The sequence below is a fragment of the Emys orbicularis genome, chromosome 11 (assembly GCF_028017835.1).
Source record: "Emys orbicularis isolate rEmyOrb1 chromosome 11, rEmyOrb1.hap1, whole genome shotgun sequence".
Classification (NCBI taxonomy): domain Eukaryota; kingdom Metazoa; phylum Chordata; order Testudines; family Emydidae; genus Emys; species Emys orbicularis.
In genome coordinates this window covers 55,481,988-55,498,236 of record NC_088693.1, presented here as the reverse complement: position 1 = coordinate 55,498,236, position 16,249 = coordinate 55,481,988, and the positions used below count along the sequence as shown (strand labels likewise).

Genomic DNA, 16,249 nt, shown 5'->3' with positions numbered 1-16,249 from the left:
CTTCTTTACTGCCCAACATGTATGTTGGGCCATTAAGAGTGTCATGGCCTGCTTGCATTAAAACCAATGGTAAAACATTTATTGACTTCATTGGAAACAGAATTGGGCTGTAGGTGCCTGATTCATAGCCCACTGAAGTTAGTAGAAAGACTGACTATGGGCTTGAGCTTTGGATCAGGCCCATAGTGAGAAAGAACCACTCCAGTGTGCTGATGGCATCCTTCTTTGTTGGCTCAGTTCTGACCTGTGCCACGCAAAAGTAACTGTATGCCATCTTTATGGCTTCCTTGATACTGTGCTTGAGAGGGGCTGAAATGTCCCTCAGTATAATCTAGAGCAGCTTAAAGTTGATCTTTAAAGGCTCTTTAAAGTTGTTCATATTAAACTGTCTCCTAGGGACTGCTCTGCCAGCTAAGGATCAGATGGAGCCTTGTCTTTCCCTGCCTCTTCCTGTTCTCTGACATATCCTTTATAGATATTGCCAGTTTTATGTCATCCGAGTATTTCCCTGCACTGCAGAAATACAACGCTTGAACTGACAGTCTCATTTTAAAAAAGAGGAGGCTGGTGATAGAGCGTTTTCTATGAAAGATATTTGACTCTGGAACTTGTTCACTCTTTAGTCTTGCATCCGAGACTGAATTTGTTGACCTTAAGAGCATGCTTCTATTTTTATGAACAACTGATGGTGATGGGTTGAGAGAGGTGATTAAGGGTGGTTGTTTGTTAATTTATACTGTGATTTTATTTATAAGGTAGGCATGTCCTTGTATTTTTGATTTTTAAAAAATCTTTGCTTCTGTATCATCTTAATTTTTTTAAATATACAGTTATATTTTCTATTAATATATGTGTATAAATATTAATGCATAAATGGTTAGTGGGTGTGGACAAATTGTTCTATATTTCATACCTCACTTTTGCCTCTACAGATCGATCAGTTTAATGCAGAAGAAGAGGCCTTTGGATGGATAGCTTCTCAGTACCCTCAGCGTAAAAAAATCCAAGACACTCTTAACCCATATCTTCGTCTCTATGATATGACTGTAGAGTTCACTACCAAACACAGAAACTGGATGGAGGGATTATTCACAAAGGTGAATCCAGACCAAGTAGAGGTAGATGTAGGAAACTATTGGCGTGGACTATATAAACTAGAAAAAACCTTCCATGATTCCCCAAATGCATTATCAATGACAACAAAGATTAGAGCAAAAGTGGAAGAATTCAAAGAACACCTTCCTTTAATCCAGGTGATTTGTAACCCTGGTTTGCAAGAACGGCACTGGGAGGCCATGTCAGAAATTGTTGGGTTTTCACTGAATCCTTCAGAAGACTCAACTGTCTCTTTATATATTGATATGCAACTTGATCCATACTTGGATAAATTTGAGGCTATCAGTGAAGCAGCCAGCAAAGAACATTCACTTGAGAAGGCCATGATTAAAATGATATCTGAATGGGATGCAATGGAATTTATCCTCCTTTCTTATAGAGAAACAGGAACTTATATTTTGTCTTCAGTGGATGATATTCAGATGTTATTGGATGACCACATTGTCAAAACACAAACCATGAGAGGATCTCCATTCATTAAGCCTTATGAAAAAAAAATAAGGTAAAACGTTTTTACTAATAGAAAGCAACAGTGACTTTAACAAGTCAAAAATGAGTTATTCTCCTTAATCGAAAGATATGATTGGAATAGAATATTTGTGTGTTTTGGTAATCCTCCCTAAGAAGGGTGGTAATCTCATTTTAAAAGGGCTAAAACCATTTACTGGTACCAGTATTTAATTCCACATAGCTAGTGTTTACTTTTAATTAAAAGTGAGGGAACTGCTTAACCACTTGATAGCTGGTGGACATTTTTAGTATGTTCACTTAGAATGCACGTGCTGTGCTGCCAAATGTACAAGATACAGCCTAGCATTCCATTTATTTCAACAGAATAAGGCTTGTCGACGCGCGGCGATTGATGCATCGGCGGTCGATTTAGCGGGTCTAGTGAAGACCTGCTAAATTGACCGCAAATCGCTCTCCTGTTGACTCCTGTACTCCACCTGAACGAGAAGCACAAGGGAAGTTGACAGGAGACGCTCTCCCATTGACAAGCATAGTGTGAACCCCGCGGTCAGTAGATCTAAGTACATTGACTTCAGCTATGTTAGTCACGTAGCTGAAGTTGCATAACTTAGATCGATCTATCCCTGTAGTGTAGACAAGGCCTAATAATAAAATATGGCAGCATAATTGGGGAAGTAGTGGGCCAATGAAAAAAAGGTTATCTTTACCTAAATTATAATCTTTCTGAATATTAAATAAATTGGAGTCAGTAAACTACATAAAGGGAATGAAGAAAATGAAAAAGACAAAACAAGTAAAAAATTATTTACACTCTTGCCTTGTTTTTTCCCTAATTCCTACCCGGTTTCCTCAGTAAATAGTTTGCTCTGTTCTTAAAGCCAGCAGGCTTAGACACATTGGAAAAAACATGAAAATCTTACATTTACAATGATATATTTAAATTAAATATTTAAACATAAATTGACTCTTCTAATCTTTGAGCATCCTTACTTGATATTAAATTTAAAAATGTTGTTTAAGTTGACCCATTCAACAAATAAATATATTGTCAAATATTCATAATGTAATTCCTGATTTATTGCAGTATAATGGTTGTTCTCTCTTAATGTCAAAAAAGTGAAAATTTCCACTGAAATATATTAAACAATAATTATTTATAATTACATATATCAAAAAGTACATACAGTATTGGTCCTAAGAATTACCCAGAATGCTGCAGCTGTGTTGGAGATTGGGGTATGGCAAGACAAACAGTGGCTCATGCAATTTGTGACTGGAAATTACATAGTATTAATGAATACCTTGTTCAAGCACAAACTGTGAAGGCAAAGGACTTTGACATTCTGGTTTTACAGACTTCATCATGGTCTTGAAGAGATAGTGTTCTAGTGTGATGGGGACTTAGTCCTTCAAGAAGGCTGACCTAGGATTTAATCATAACCTAGTTATAGCCAACATAAAGATCAAACTGTGAAGCAAGAAATAACTAGCAAGTACCCTCAGAGTCTGCTATGATGTTGACAAACAGAAAATCCGTGAAACACAAATAGAATTTAGGAAGATGATTGCAGCTTTTGTTCAAACTGCTAACCTCTGCACAGGTAGTGTAGATCAGACAGAGCACAACATCTTCTTCTGCATTATAGACTGTGAATAAACTCCTGGGGAAACAGATCCTACAGAAGAAACCTTGGATCATGGAGATAATTATTGAGTTGTATGGTCAATGAAGGAAGCTAAGAGCACAAAGGAAGATGGATGAAATTGCAAGAGAGTGATATTCCTGTATAACGAAAGAAATTGATGCACTGATTAAAGTGGCAAAAGAAGAGTGACTTGAACGACAGTGCATAGATATACAGAACTCTTGTGCAGCAAATGCCAGTAGGAAGGCCTTCCAAACCATCAAAACACTTTTGAAAGGTTTATAATGTTTCACCCAGCACTTGTGGCAGGTATTGCTGAGAACTATACAATATGAACAAACAAATTCTAAGCTGAAAGTGTAAGAGGCAGAGGAAATCTACTGGAGAAGTTGACTTATCCTGATTGAAGAAGCTGAGGATGTGGTGCGAACACTGAAACACTGAGAAACAATAAAGTCACCGGAGTGGATAACATATCAGAACTAATTAAAAGAGAGGCACTCATCTGGGTGTACCATAAGCTTGCCAATGTGATTTCAGCGCCTGGAAAATGATCCAAGACTTGGACACAGGCACTGATGGTTTTTATTGCTAAAAAGGGGGTCCCAGCTGTTTGTGGAAATTGCTGGAAATTGTGGAATTTATAACTCTGGCTCACTTGTCAGAGCACAATCCCCGATTCCCCCCTGCAGTTCTGTCTGATGATGGTGGCAGCAAACGGTGATAGACTGAATTATTTAACTGCTCTCCCTGACTTCTTACTTGCAAAATTCCATTTTTGTCTCCACCTTCTGGATGGAGAAGTTACCAGAGTAGGTGAACTAGGAGGTTATCACAACCTTTGGAGGGTGGCGAGGTCATATGCAGGCAGAAAGCTGCCAGTGGTATAGGATGAAAGAAGAAACTTATGTCCTTTTACATAGGGTCCCACAAAATATAGGGCAGGGTATTAGTACCATTTGTGTTCCTCTCTCTTATGTCAGAGAAACAGGAATATCAAGCAAGTGGTAATTAGAGTTGATCAGAAATTTTTTGTCAAAACAGTTTACCCTCGCAAAATGCAATGTGACAAAAAGGATTTTTGTTTATGAAATGATATTGATTCTGATGAAAATTTCCCATTAAAACAAATATTTTATAAACAGAAGCTTTTTTGTTTTGAAAATTTAGTTTTGGGGAAAAATTCAAATTATATTTTGAAACATTTTTTCCCAATTTTTTATTCTGTTTTTATTTCTACCTATGTTTACATTATTTCATGACATGTCAGAAGTAGTAGTGCATAATCTGACATGTTATGTCAAGTGATCATATGATAAGAAATTGTCAATATATTTTACCCTCACATTTTATTTTTTTAAAAACATCAAGGACTTCTGCTTTGTGTTAGTGGTAAACTGTTTAATTACAACACAAACAGGAGACATTTTGATCTAGAAAATAAGGCAAGATGTTTCAATCTGTACTAAGTAACAGTTGCTCTTAATGTATTTTTAAAAACTAAACTAATATTTTGGCTGTTATATCAATATGACATGATATGAACTGTAATATTATACACTACTACTACAGGCATCATGAAATAATGTAAATATAATAACAAATAAAATAAATTTAAAAAAAATTAATTTAAAAACAAAACATCAAATTTTGTCTACAATAAAATTTTGGAAACATTTTTTTAATTTTCATTTTGTGGAAAATGTTGATACTATTTTGCTTTTGTTTTGACTTGAAATGAAAACAAAGTTTGAAAAGTCAAAATTTACCACAAAATGGAAAGTTTGAGTTTCGACCAGCCCTAATAGTAATATTATCTCCTATGGCACTGGTGAGATGACTACTGAAATTTTGACCCAATTTTGGTTTCAGCATTTTAAGAAGGATATTGAAAAATTGAGAAGAGTTCAGAGAAGAGCTAAAAGATGACCTGTGTTCTGGAAAACATGCTATATAATGAGAGACTAAAAGAGCTCAAATCTTTTTAGTTTATCAGAGAGAAAATTTAAAAAGAATTTAACTATGATCAATATGTATTACAAAGGGAGAAGATATCTAATATTAGCGGTCTCATTAGCAGACAAAGGCATGCAACATTCAGTGGCTGGAAATTGAAGTCAGCAAAGTTCAAATTAGAAATAAAATAAAAAAATTTCAGTGAGGCTAATTAACTATTGGAACAGATTACCAAAGGATGTGGTAAATTCTCCACCACTCTTTTAATGAAGACTTTTAATGTCTTTCTAAAAGAAAATATCTAGTTCAACCACAAGTTGCAGGGTTAGATGCAGAAATCACTATTTGAAATTTTGTGGCCTATGTAATGAAAACTAGATGAACAGAATGTTCCTGTGTAACGTTAAAATCTATGAGATCTATGAATTCCTGTAGCTTTGCTATGTGAGTAGTTCCAGTGAAGTCAATGCGTCACTCACATGAGCAAAGGCTCCAGATCACGCCCAAAATATTCTGTACATAGATTAAGCCTGTTTTTCCATTATAGGGTTTCAGTGATATTACCAGTATTTGAGTTCTCGTTCTCTAATGATTTATGATATTGACAGAAAAAAACTTTTGGTGGACTTGCAGACTATATACAGTTGTGTGTGTGTTGTGGGGTACATTATTCCTTATTTTTTCCTTATTGTAAATATAATAGCACATGATTAAACTGTGAGTTCTGTTCAAGGTAACGTTCCTGAAAGTACATAGATCCGCATTCAGGATCTGATCAAAAACTCATTCAGATCAATGGAAATATTCTAATGGATTTTGATGGCTTTGGATCAAGTCCTTAGTTAGAAGCCAAACTACACTATTTGAGTTATTTCAGTTTCATCAGTTTTGGGGCCCATGTTTAGGATCCATGTCACAAATAATTAATTGTTGGAAACTGTAGTTCAGTATTTATTTACCCATTTTGACCAAAGATGGCATCCTTCATTTAAGGGTTGCATATATTTCTTACTCCCCAGTCTGCCTGCAAAGGCATTGTAGGGAACTGAGGAATAAGGATCTGTGTTAAAAAAAGCTATTGTACTTTTGGAAAACAATATGAAGAAAAACTGATAATGTTGGAAAGTACTTTATAAATTGAAGTTATTATTTATGTTGTCCAGTTCCTGGTCCTCAGTGATTGTAATTTGTATGTGTCTTGTAAAAAAGTCTTAGAACTTAACATTATAAGTAAAAAGATTTATTGTTAGTATTAATACAATGCATGAATCGATGCTTTCTGTTTTATAGGGAATGGGAAGGAAAGCTGTTGTTGGTACAGGAAATCCTTGATGAATGGCTGAAGGTTCAAGCTACTTGGCTGTATTTGGAGCCAATTTTCAGTTCTCCTGACATTATGGCTCAGATGCCCGAGGAAGGTAGGCGATTCACCGCTGTGGATAAAACCTGGAAAGATCTAATGAAATCTGTCTTACAGGTAAGGACAACTCTCTTAAGAAAATGTGGGTGTGTTTGTAGTATGTATCAGAAAATTGCTTCTGGTGAGATAAAAATGTGTTCTGTATATTTCATACTAACTCTTTTCCTGAGTCTTTTGTTGTTGTTGTTGTTGTTAATGTTGGTTGTCAAACTTATTTCAGCTACCTAGAAGGACAGTATATCGACAAGTAAAATTAAACAATTTAAACAGTATGTAAAGCAAAATAATATAAAAACAATTCACTTCTTTCAGCACTAAAAGACTGACTGCTATAATATTCCTAAGTGTTTACTGAAATTGTGCATTTGCTCATTTTAAAGGGTTTTATCTACTCACATAATGAACAGGAGAGATATCCCTATCTCTAAAACCCCAGATGTTAAATCTACATCAGATAATCTATTTTAGCCCCCCTGTAGCTCAACAAGGAAATACATGCTTTATGAACTTGGTACATCAGGGAAATAACCAGTTACCTATGAGGAAATAAATAATAAATTAAAAGAGAAATCTGCATTCAGCCTTAATCATTTCTGTGGTATGGGGACATTGCCAATGCTTGTTTTCCACCTGACTTTGTAGACTGTAAAAAATTCATTGTATTGTCGAATCTTTTAAAGATGTATGAATGTCCATTCCTTTCCATTAAAATTGTGCTGAATGTGAAATTACTGCTTGGAGGTGAAAGTGTGAAGTTCCATTTTTACCTGAACAAAACGTTTGTGTATCTTTTTGAGACCCACTGTATAATCAGGATAAATGTTAACATGTATGTATCATAGTCTAAAAAATATTTCGATCTGCGCTTTTTTCAGGATATATATATAAAATTTAGGGATACACAAACTCCAATGATTGTTTTCTGAGCAACAGGTTGGGAGGAGCATTTGCAGTATGATATACAAAATGAAGCATTTTCTGAGTTTCCCAGCAATTCTATTTGGGATATATTTCTCTTTTCTGAATTGGCAGTCATTCAACTTCTGAAGTTATTCCCAATATGAACACTGTTCAGAATATTAGCATCCTTACAAATTTTCATTATCATGCTCTCACATGCTGCCATCTTTTCATTAAATTTAACTTGTTTTATATTGATCAGGTATACAAATGATGGCAAAGTCAAAAAATCGAGTATATGAGAGACGGGGGGAAAGGGGTTGAGGTAATATCTTTTATTGGACCAACTTCTGTTGGTAACAGAGACAAGCTTTTAAGCTTACCCAAGGCTCTTCTTCAGGTCTTGGAAATACAAGATGGATCAGATTATTTAGCATAAGAAGTTAACACATTTCAAGGGACCATTCATAGTGAAGTGACACGTTAACACCCCTCATTTCCCCCCATGACTGAAGTAATGGGACAAACTGGACAAATGGTCTAAAGTAAATAGGATGAAATTCAATAAGGACAAACTCAAAGTACTCCACTTAGGAAGGAACAATCAGTTGCACACATACAAAATGGGAAATGACTGCCTAGGAAGGAGTACTGCGAAAAGGGATCTGGGGATCATAGTGGATCGCAAGCTAAATATGAGTCAACAGTATCACACTGTTGCAAAAAAAGAAAATATCATTCTAGGATGTATTAGCAGGAGTGCTGTAAGCAAGACACAAGAAGTAATTCTTCCGCTCTACTCAACGCTGATTAGGCCTCAACTGGAGTATCGTGTCCAGTACTGGGCACCACATTTCAGGAAAGACGTGGACAAATTGGAGAGAGTCCAGAGAAGAACAACAAAAAGGATTAAAGGTCTAGAAAACATGACCTATGAGAGAAGATTGAAAAAATTGGGTTTGTTTACTCTGGAGATGAGAAGACTGTGTGGGGACATGATAACAGTTTTCAAATACATAAAAGGTTGTTACAAGAATGAGGAGGTAAATTGTTCTTCTTAACCTCTGAGGATAGGACAAGAAGCAATGGGTTTAAATGGTAGCAAGTGTGATTTAGGTTGGACATTAGGAAAAACTTCCTAACTGCCAGGGTGGTTAAGCACTAGAATAAATTGCCTAGGGAGGTTGTGGAATCATAGAATTGTAGAGCTGGAAGGGACTCCAGAGGTCATCTAGTCCAGTCCCCTGCACTCATGGCATGAGTAAATATTATCTAGTCCATCCCTGACAGGTGTTTGTCTAACCTGGTCTTAAAAATCCAATCTTAAAAGTCCCTTCCAGTCCTATAATTCTATTAGACAAGCGCCTGTCAGGGATGGTCTAGATAATACTTAGTCCTGCCTTGAGTGCAGAGGACTGGACTAGGTGACCTTTTGAGGTTCCTTCCAGTCCTGTAATTCTATGGGAAATTACTATTTTGATGGCATATGCAATTTCTAGTTCTAGGGTGGGAACCAAATATAAATAACTATTGGAATGCAATATATTTTACAATGACAAGAATCAGACTCATCCATTTATATTTAGTATTTTTTTCAGAGCGCTGTGATAACCCATTGTAGTACTCAATATTCAAACCTCTCTGAAGTGTCACTGTCATAAACAGAAAGGAATATTTTCCCAGAAGATGGCAGTCTGTGTCCAGAAATATAGTGTCGTGATTTTATGGTTTAGAAGATGGCACTTCCACGATGAATATGACTGTTTCTTCTTAAATCACAAAACTTGACTCTGCTCCTTGCTTTTTTGCCTTTAGATGCCATTGTGCTTTACAATTGACGTGAGAGGTAATACAACTGCTTTTTTTACTTGCCTCACTTTTCATCACAAAATTGAATAATTATAGATTATGCATCTTTAACATATCTTTTTTAAAGCAAGACATATGAGATTGAAATTACTTTGTGATTTAATTTCTACTTTTCATAAATTAGATAACTAGAAAAGAGGAGTGTTAATTTTTAGTGGGGAAGAAATTCAAGTTTTTCCTAAAACATCTGAGACAAAAGTCTGTGGTAGATTACAAGTAAGGCTCTGTGTTTGTCATGGAGGTCACGGAAGTCCCAGATTCCCTGACTTTCCGTGACCTCCGTGACTTCTGCAGCAGCCCCGTGTGGCTGGCCCAGAAGCCACCTGAGCAGCTCGGGCAGCTCCTGGGTCAGTCGCACTGGTGCTGCTGGGGCAGTCTCAGGACATCCCGCCCCCCAGCAGTAGGCGTTTGGGTGGGGGGGGCTCAGGGTTTGGGGTTGGAGCCGCTGTTTACCTGCAAGGGGGGGGGAAACTCCTCTCCCCTAGCCCCACATGCAGCCAATTAGGGCTGCAGAACCAGGGCTTGGGGCAGAGCGAGGGAGCATGTGGCGCTAGGGAGCTGGGGCCGCCGCTTCCCAGGAGCTGGGTAGGGAGCCTGCCCCAAGCCCCCCGCACCCGCATGCCACCTGGGCCATGACTCCCCCCCCCAGCACCTGCGCCTCCCTCTCCAGCACCCGCGGTGCTTCCTCGGGCCGCGCCTCCCTCCCCAGCACTGTGGTGCCCCCCCCGGGCCGCGACTCTCCCCCCAAGGACTCCCCCCCTCCCCAGCACCAATGGTGCTTCTCCAGGGCTGTGCCCCCCTCCCCAGCACCTGCGGCACCCCCCTAGTTTCCCCGCACAGTTTTAGTCATGGAAATTTTTAGTAAAAGTTATGGACAGGTCACGGGCCTGTGAGTTTTTGTTTACTGACCTGTCCATGACTTTTACTAAAAATACCCGTGACTAAAAGCCTTAATTAAAAGTAATTTATAGGAACTACAGTTGCTGGTATATGATTATTGTAATAGGTCTCTTTAGATACACTTAGTTTAGCTGAACCACTATGTTTGTAATACAGTTTCTTTTCTTGCAAGTGATCAAACAAGTAGGGTGACCAGATGTCCCGATTTTATAGGGACAGTCCTGATTTTTGGGTCTTTTTCTTATATAGGCTCCTATTACCCCCCCATCTCGATTTTTCACACTTGCTATCTGGTCACCCTACAAACAAGTGACACTGATGTTTTGAATGTGAAAGAACAATGGCATTCTCATTTATTCTTGATGCTTCCCCAGAACTGTAGATAGGAAATCCATGTTGAAAGTTGAAATGTTTATTTTTGTCTTACCTCTTTTTCACATATGAAAAGAATCTAAGCATAACCAGGGAAGATTCCCCCTTCTCACATTTGGCAACATTCAGTTTTGAATTGCAAGATCAATTGTACTCAGAAAAATTGATGATGATGTACATACTAAGAAAGGAAACCAAAGACTTTATTCTTTGACAGTTTATAGAGTGTACTTAAATATGCACTTTTAAATGCTGTCTTATAAAACCAATTATTAGCTATGTCTGAATTTTGAGAGCTCAGTTTATCTTTATATGGTTGAAAAGCATGAATAGTTATTTAATTCAGATTGTGTTCTGGTTTGATATAATTAAAGGTGCAAATAACAGAATGCCAAGTAATTTCAGGGGGTTTTTTTGCCTTTGTTTTTTTGCTCATGTAAAGTATACTTCGTTTACAAGGGAACATTATAATCAGGTATTGGGCATGTGTGCTTTCCAACAAAATCACATAGATAACCAACTAATTCAGTGTTTCATAGGTAGGTCGACTGCAAGTACTCAAATGTCTGGTCAAAATAATTGCTACCTGGAATGGGATAGTTTTAACGCTTTTTATTTAGATTTTTAATTTGCTTTTAAAGACTGGTATTTGGTGAGTATTATTTTGGCTTATACATTGACCATAAGACCTATTAAAAGATAGATCTTGATGCACAAGCAACTTCACATTCTCTGCAATTAGTATGACATTCATTAGAACTAACAAGTCTGCAAAACCTCTCATTTTCTTTCATTTATGGTAAATTAGATAACTCACTTAGATAATTACAGTAGCTCTACTAAGCATTTGAATTAATTTTGTTTGCTGAAATTCTGGATTAATTTAGAAAGGGCTCAATAAAATTCCTGACATTAATTATTTTATCTTCTATACAGAACAAAAATATAATAAGAAATCCAGTTCACGTTGGAATGTGAAAAAACCCTATAATATTTCCCTTTGTTTTATATTTTAAAAAGCAACAGCACCCTTTAATATTTAGTAATGGGTGATCAAGTCTGGTATTCTAACTCTGACATCTAACCATATTGACCCTTCACAGGTAGGAAAACACCTGCCACCCACAACTTCCCCATCTCAGTATTTCTGACAGAGTGTATGTAATGTTTTACACAAGGGATAAAAGGAATTCTGACCTGTGCAGAAATCTATTGATGCTGTAAACCCATTTGATTTGATTACCGCCCTCGAAAGGGTGTGATGGGATCCCCAGGGTGCAACCTGGACTGGGGGACTGCTGAATCCTCTGTCCCACCAGCCTGGGATATCCCTCTCACACTGTGATGCTGTTGTCAAGCTATGATAGGCACTGCACTTACACAGACATCCACAGGCAGGGACACGTTCAACTGTTTTACCCGAATGCTCTCCCAGCCACTCATGAACCAACAATAGAGGCTCCAGCCAATTCTTCCCAGCTCCCTAGCCTTGCAACCCAGAATTTTACTGTCTTGCGCTGGCCAGAAGGCTGGCCAGTATAAGTTCATTATCCAGTTCACCATTTGCTCAATGTGGAATGGACACACACTGACTAGCCTTTGTAAACTGAGCTGAGATTTCCCAAGCACTTCAACCAAAACACACTGTTTTAGGTAAAATATAAAATGGATTTATTAACTATAGAAAGATGGATTTTAAGTGACTATAAGTAGCAAGCATAGAGATCAAAGTTGGTTACTTAAAAAATAAAAATAAATTCGTTCTACAAACTAAATTGGATTTGAATCAAGCAGTGTCTCACCCTGACAGATGGTACAAGCAGGTTACAGATCCTCAATACACAGGCTGGGACTCTTTTCCAGCATGGGACCACCCTTCCCCAGTTCAAAGTCTTCGTTCTCCAGACATTCTTCCAGGTGTTGAGTTGAGGGTGGAGAGAGGCCAAGTGATGATGTCATTTCCCCTCTTTTATATTCTCTTCCAGCTTGCTGGAAAGATCTTTGCTGGGATGTGGGGATCAGGCAGTTCCCATTGGTCAAACAGTCTCTCTTGCATACGTGCTCTCTTTGAGACGTCTCTGGGATGGGAGAGTGGATTCCCTTTAATGGTCCATCAGCACATCTGGCTGGTACTTTTTTGAAAGTTTGGCTGTGAGCATCTCTCAACCTCACAACATATTTCAGTAACGTACATAGCAATGCTTCATAACTTCACAAACAATGATAGTACATGCAATCCAACAGATCAAGACTTTTAAAATGATACCTCACAAGATATATTTTGTACAAAACATATCATAATCATATCACCATGGTGAATATGAGGGTTCCAGGATGCGACTTTGAGGTACAGAGTGTGACAAAGTGTAATGATCAATGTACAGTAGCTGATCATAAAATTATCCAAAGGCTTTTCTTAAAAAATCCATCTAATGCCATCTGTTTGATTTTCTATGTTAGTGAATTATATAGGCTGACTACAGATTATGGGCCAGATCTCCAGCTGGTGTGAATATATGTAGCTACATTGAAGTCAATGAAACTCTGGCGATGTAGATCAGTTTAGGATTGGATCCTATGTTTTGGATTGTATTTTCATATAGTAATTGTGGATGATTCAAAAATTCACTTTAATACCTTCAAAAAATCAGATATTAAAGAAGATTAACATAAAACACGTATAATAAAATATGCACTAGATAATGCTATCGGTTAAAGCAAAATTTCAAACAAAATAGAGAGGACTTCAAAGGTAACTTTGTTCCAGATTTTTCTTCCTATGTCAGAGTGGCAAACTACTCAGTATGACATCAACCTTTTCTGAGTGGAATAATTTCATTTTGTTTTTCAGGACAAACATGTTCTGACAGTGGTGATGATAGACAAGATGTTGGAAAAGCTAAAGAAGTGCAATGAATTGCTGGAACTAATTCTTAAGGGTCTTAATGAATACTTAGAAAAGAAGCGCCTTTACTTCCCCAGATTTTTTTTCTTATCTAACGATGAACTCCTTGAGATCCTTTCAGAGACCAAAGATCCTACACGGTACAGTAATATTTGATATATGTGTGAGGCTCCTAATACATGCATCTTAAGAGTAGCTTAGAGTGATCCTGTAGCTGCTCCATTCGTAGAATTCTCATTTTATTCATTGAGACTTATGCATCTGAAGTAACTACAAGAACAGGCCTTGAGTTATCAAGGAAGAATCCAAACCAAAAGTGGTTACTTTTAAAATATGTATTAATTAAATTCAGTATGTTTTGCCAAACTGTTCATCCTGGTTGCACACTAGAGAAATTCAGTAAAGTGAGAGTCAAGGTAGAGACTGAAAGCTAAGTTAGAAAAAAAGCATCGCATTCCTGCTATTACCTATGGAGGACTGAGCTTGATGTAGAGACTGGGAGACCTCTGATGACACTAATCATTGGAGTTTTGGGTACAGTTTACCCCAATGCAAAGGTCTGCAAATGCCCTCTGCACATCTTAAACTGTATGTTAATAATGGATTTCATACTTTGTAGGACTACTGCCTCATTCATGGCAAGATTGTGAAACTCTCACTTATACTAAACAATATCTTACCCCACAAGTAGTTCCACTGAAGCAAATGAAAATACTTGTTAAGTAAGGTGATATTCAGTTGTGGGTAGAGCATTGGAGTTTGTCACGCAGTGTGCAGTGAGTGCACCAGAAGACTGTTCACTGAACAGTGAGGATAAAAATGAAGGTTGAACAACTGACTCATTCACTCAGAAGTGTACATACTGTGCAATGAATGAGACAGGGGACTTTGTGGGAACAAAAAATAAAGAAAGAAATATCCTATTATGTAATGAAAGACTTTATTGTAATTTATATGCACAAGGAGCAGAATTAAGGTTGCATTTAATCACTTCACTTGCAACTTGTTTGATCGCTTCACTTGCAGTGTTGTTTTAATGCAACTATTTGTATGGAATGTATAACTCAAAAAGGGTTTTAGATTATATAGGAAGATCAACACTTACACCAGTTGTGCCTGAGCCTTAACAATGTTTGAATTGCTGAGGACCTGAACAATGTTAAAAAAAATGTAAATTGCTCTTTAAAAACATTGTGTGTGTGTGTGTGTGTGTGTGTGTGTATGTAAATCTTTAAATGTAAGTATGTGTGTGTGTAAATCTTTGAACATTAGCAGGTTAAAAATGTTTTTCTAAAGTAAATTCCTCAGAAATACCTTTAAGAAGTACATTCCTTTTTTCTTTTATAGTATTGATGGAAAATAGTTTGGCTGAGTTTTAAAGTAAAGTTTGGTTATTTATGTAGTCTTAAATTCTGTATGTTTTGTTTTGTTTTCTGCAGGGTAAACCCTCACTTGAAAAAGTGTTTTGAAGGAATTGCAAGTGTCGAGTTTACTGAAGTTTTAGACATTACACATATTAAGAGTAGTGAAGGAGAGGTTGTGGAACTCATAGACACAATCTCAACATCTAAAGCTAGAGGTCAAGTTGAAAAGTGGCTCGTTGAGTTGGAGGCAGCTATGATAAATTCTATCCACAAGGTAATAAAATATATTCTGTTTTATTCTGTGTACAATAAAACATGACAATGCAGTCTGTACCATTCCTGATACATTCCTGATGGAACAATCAAGCAAAGTAATCCAGTGTAGAAATGCCATAGTGTGTTACATGTAGCACAAAATTATTATATTCATTTGGCCCCGATTCATGAAAGGACTTAGGAGTGTGCTTTGAAGTCAGTGGGACTTAGCCATATTCTTACAGTTAAACACATACTTAATTGCTTTGCGGAAATGGGGCATTTAAGCGCAACATAGAGGCAATTTGTTTTGACCTGGTCTGGTGGTTCTACCGGGAGTGCTCTGAAATACTGGTATGACATTTCCTGTCTAATTCCCAGACCTATAGATGCTAAGGGTATGTCTACATTGCAGTTAGACACCCGGGCCTGGCCCATGCCAGCTGAGGCAGGTTTGCAGGGCTCGGGCTCAGGGTTGTTTAATTGCAATTTACGCATTTGTGCTTGGGCTCTCAGAGCTCCAGCCCAAGCCCAACATCTATACTGCAATTTAACAGCCCTGTGAGTCTGAGTAAGCTGACTGAGGCCAGCCATAGGTGTTTAATTGCAGTGTAGACACACCCTAAGTGTCTGGTACTGGGCGATGCTGAACACCCTCAAATTCTTCAATCAACATCTCTCAGGACAGGACCTTATTTGGAAAAGAATCTTAATAAAAATATATGGTGAAGTTTTAAATAAGAATCTCTTCAATTCTGAAAGATTTTATAGTCTTAATTTTTCTTCTATTCGTATTATGACTCTCTAAATATTGTAGGATAATACTGAGACTATATAGGGTGATTAGTAAGCCACTTAGGATAGCTTGTACAACTTGTATTGGATAAAGATATTGTAAGTTATTAGCAGATTTTTTTTGAGCCTTAATTGTATGTATTGCTGTTTCTTTCCTCCATACTTAATACTTCAGTGTCTGAATCTAGTTATTGAGAAACCAGTCTCTCCACAGTTAAAAATGCAGAGTAAAATGCTTTTTGATTCATTCCGAGACATCCAAAGCCTTAAAATAATGCAA

At 37.2% G+C, this 16,249-nt stretch overlaps 1 protein-coding gene across 1 annotated transcript in view; it reads left to right on the top strand.

The window, feature by feature from the left end:
• Nucleotides 1-16,249, top strand: part of DNAH7 (dynein axonemal heavy chain 7) — a 248,396-nt gene that overhangs the window by 62,194 nt on the left and 169,953 nt on the right. Inside the window, exons 17-20 of the mRNA XM_065413626.1 lie at nt 933-1,618; nt 6,480-6,666; nt 13,502-13,695; nt 14,995-15,193. Coding sequence (XP_065269698.1) covers nt 933-1,618; nt 6,480-6,666; nt 13,502-13,695; nt 14,995-15,193 — 1,266 coding nt within the window. The remainder of the gene's footprint in view (nt 1-932; nt 1,619-6,479; nt 6,667-13,501; nt 13,696-14,994; nt 15,194-16,249) is intronic.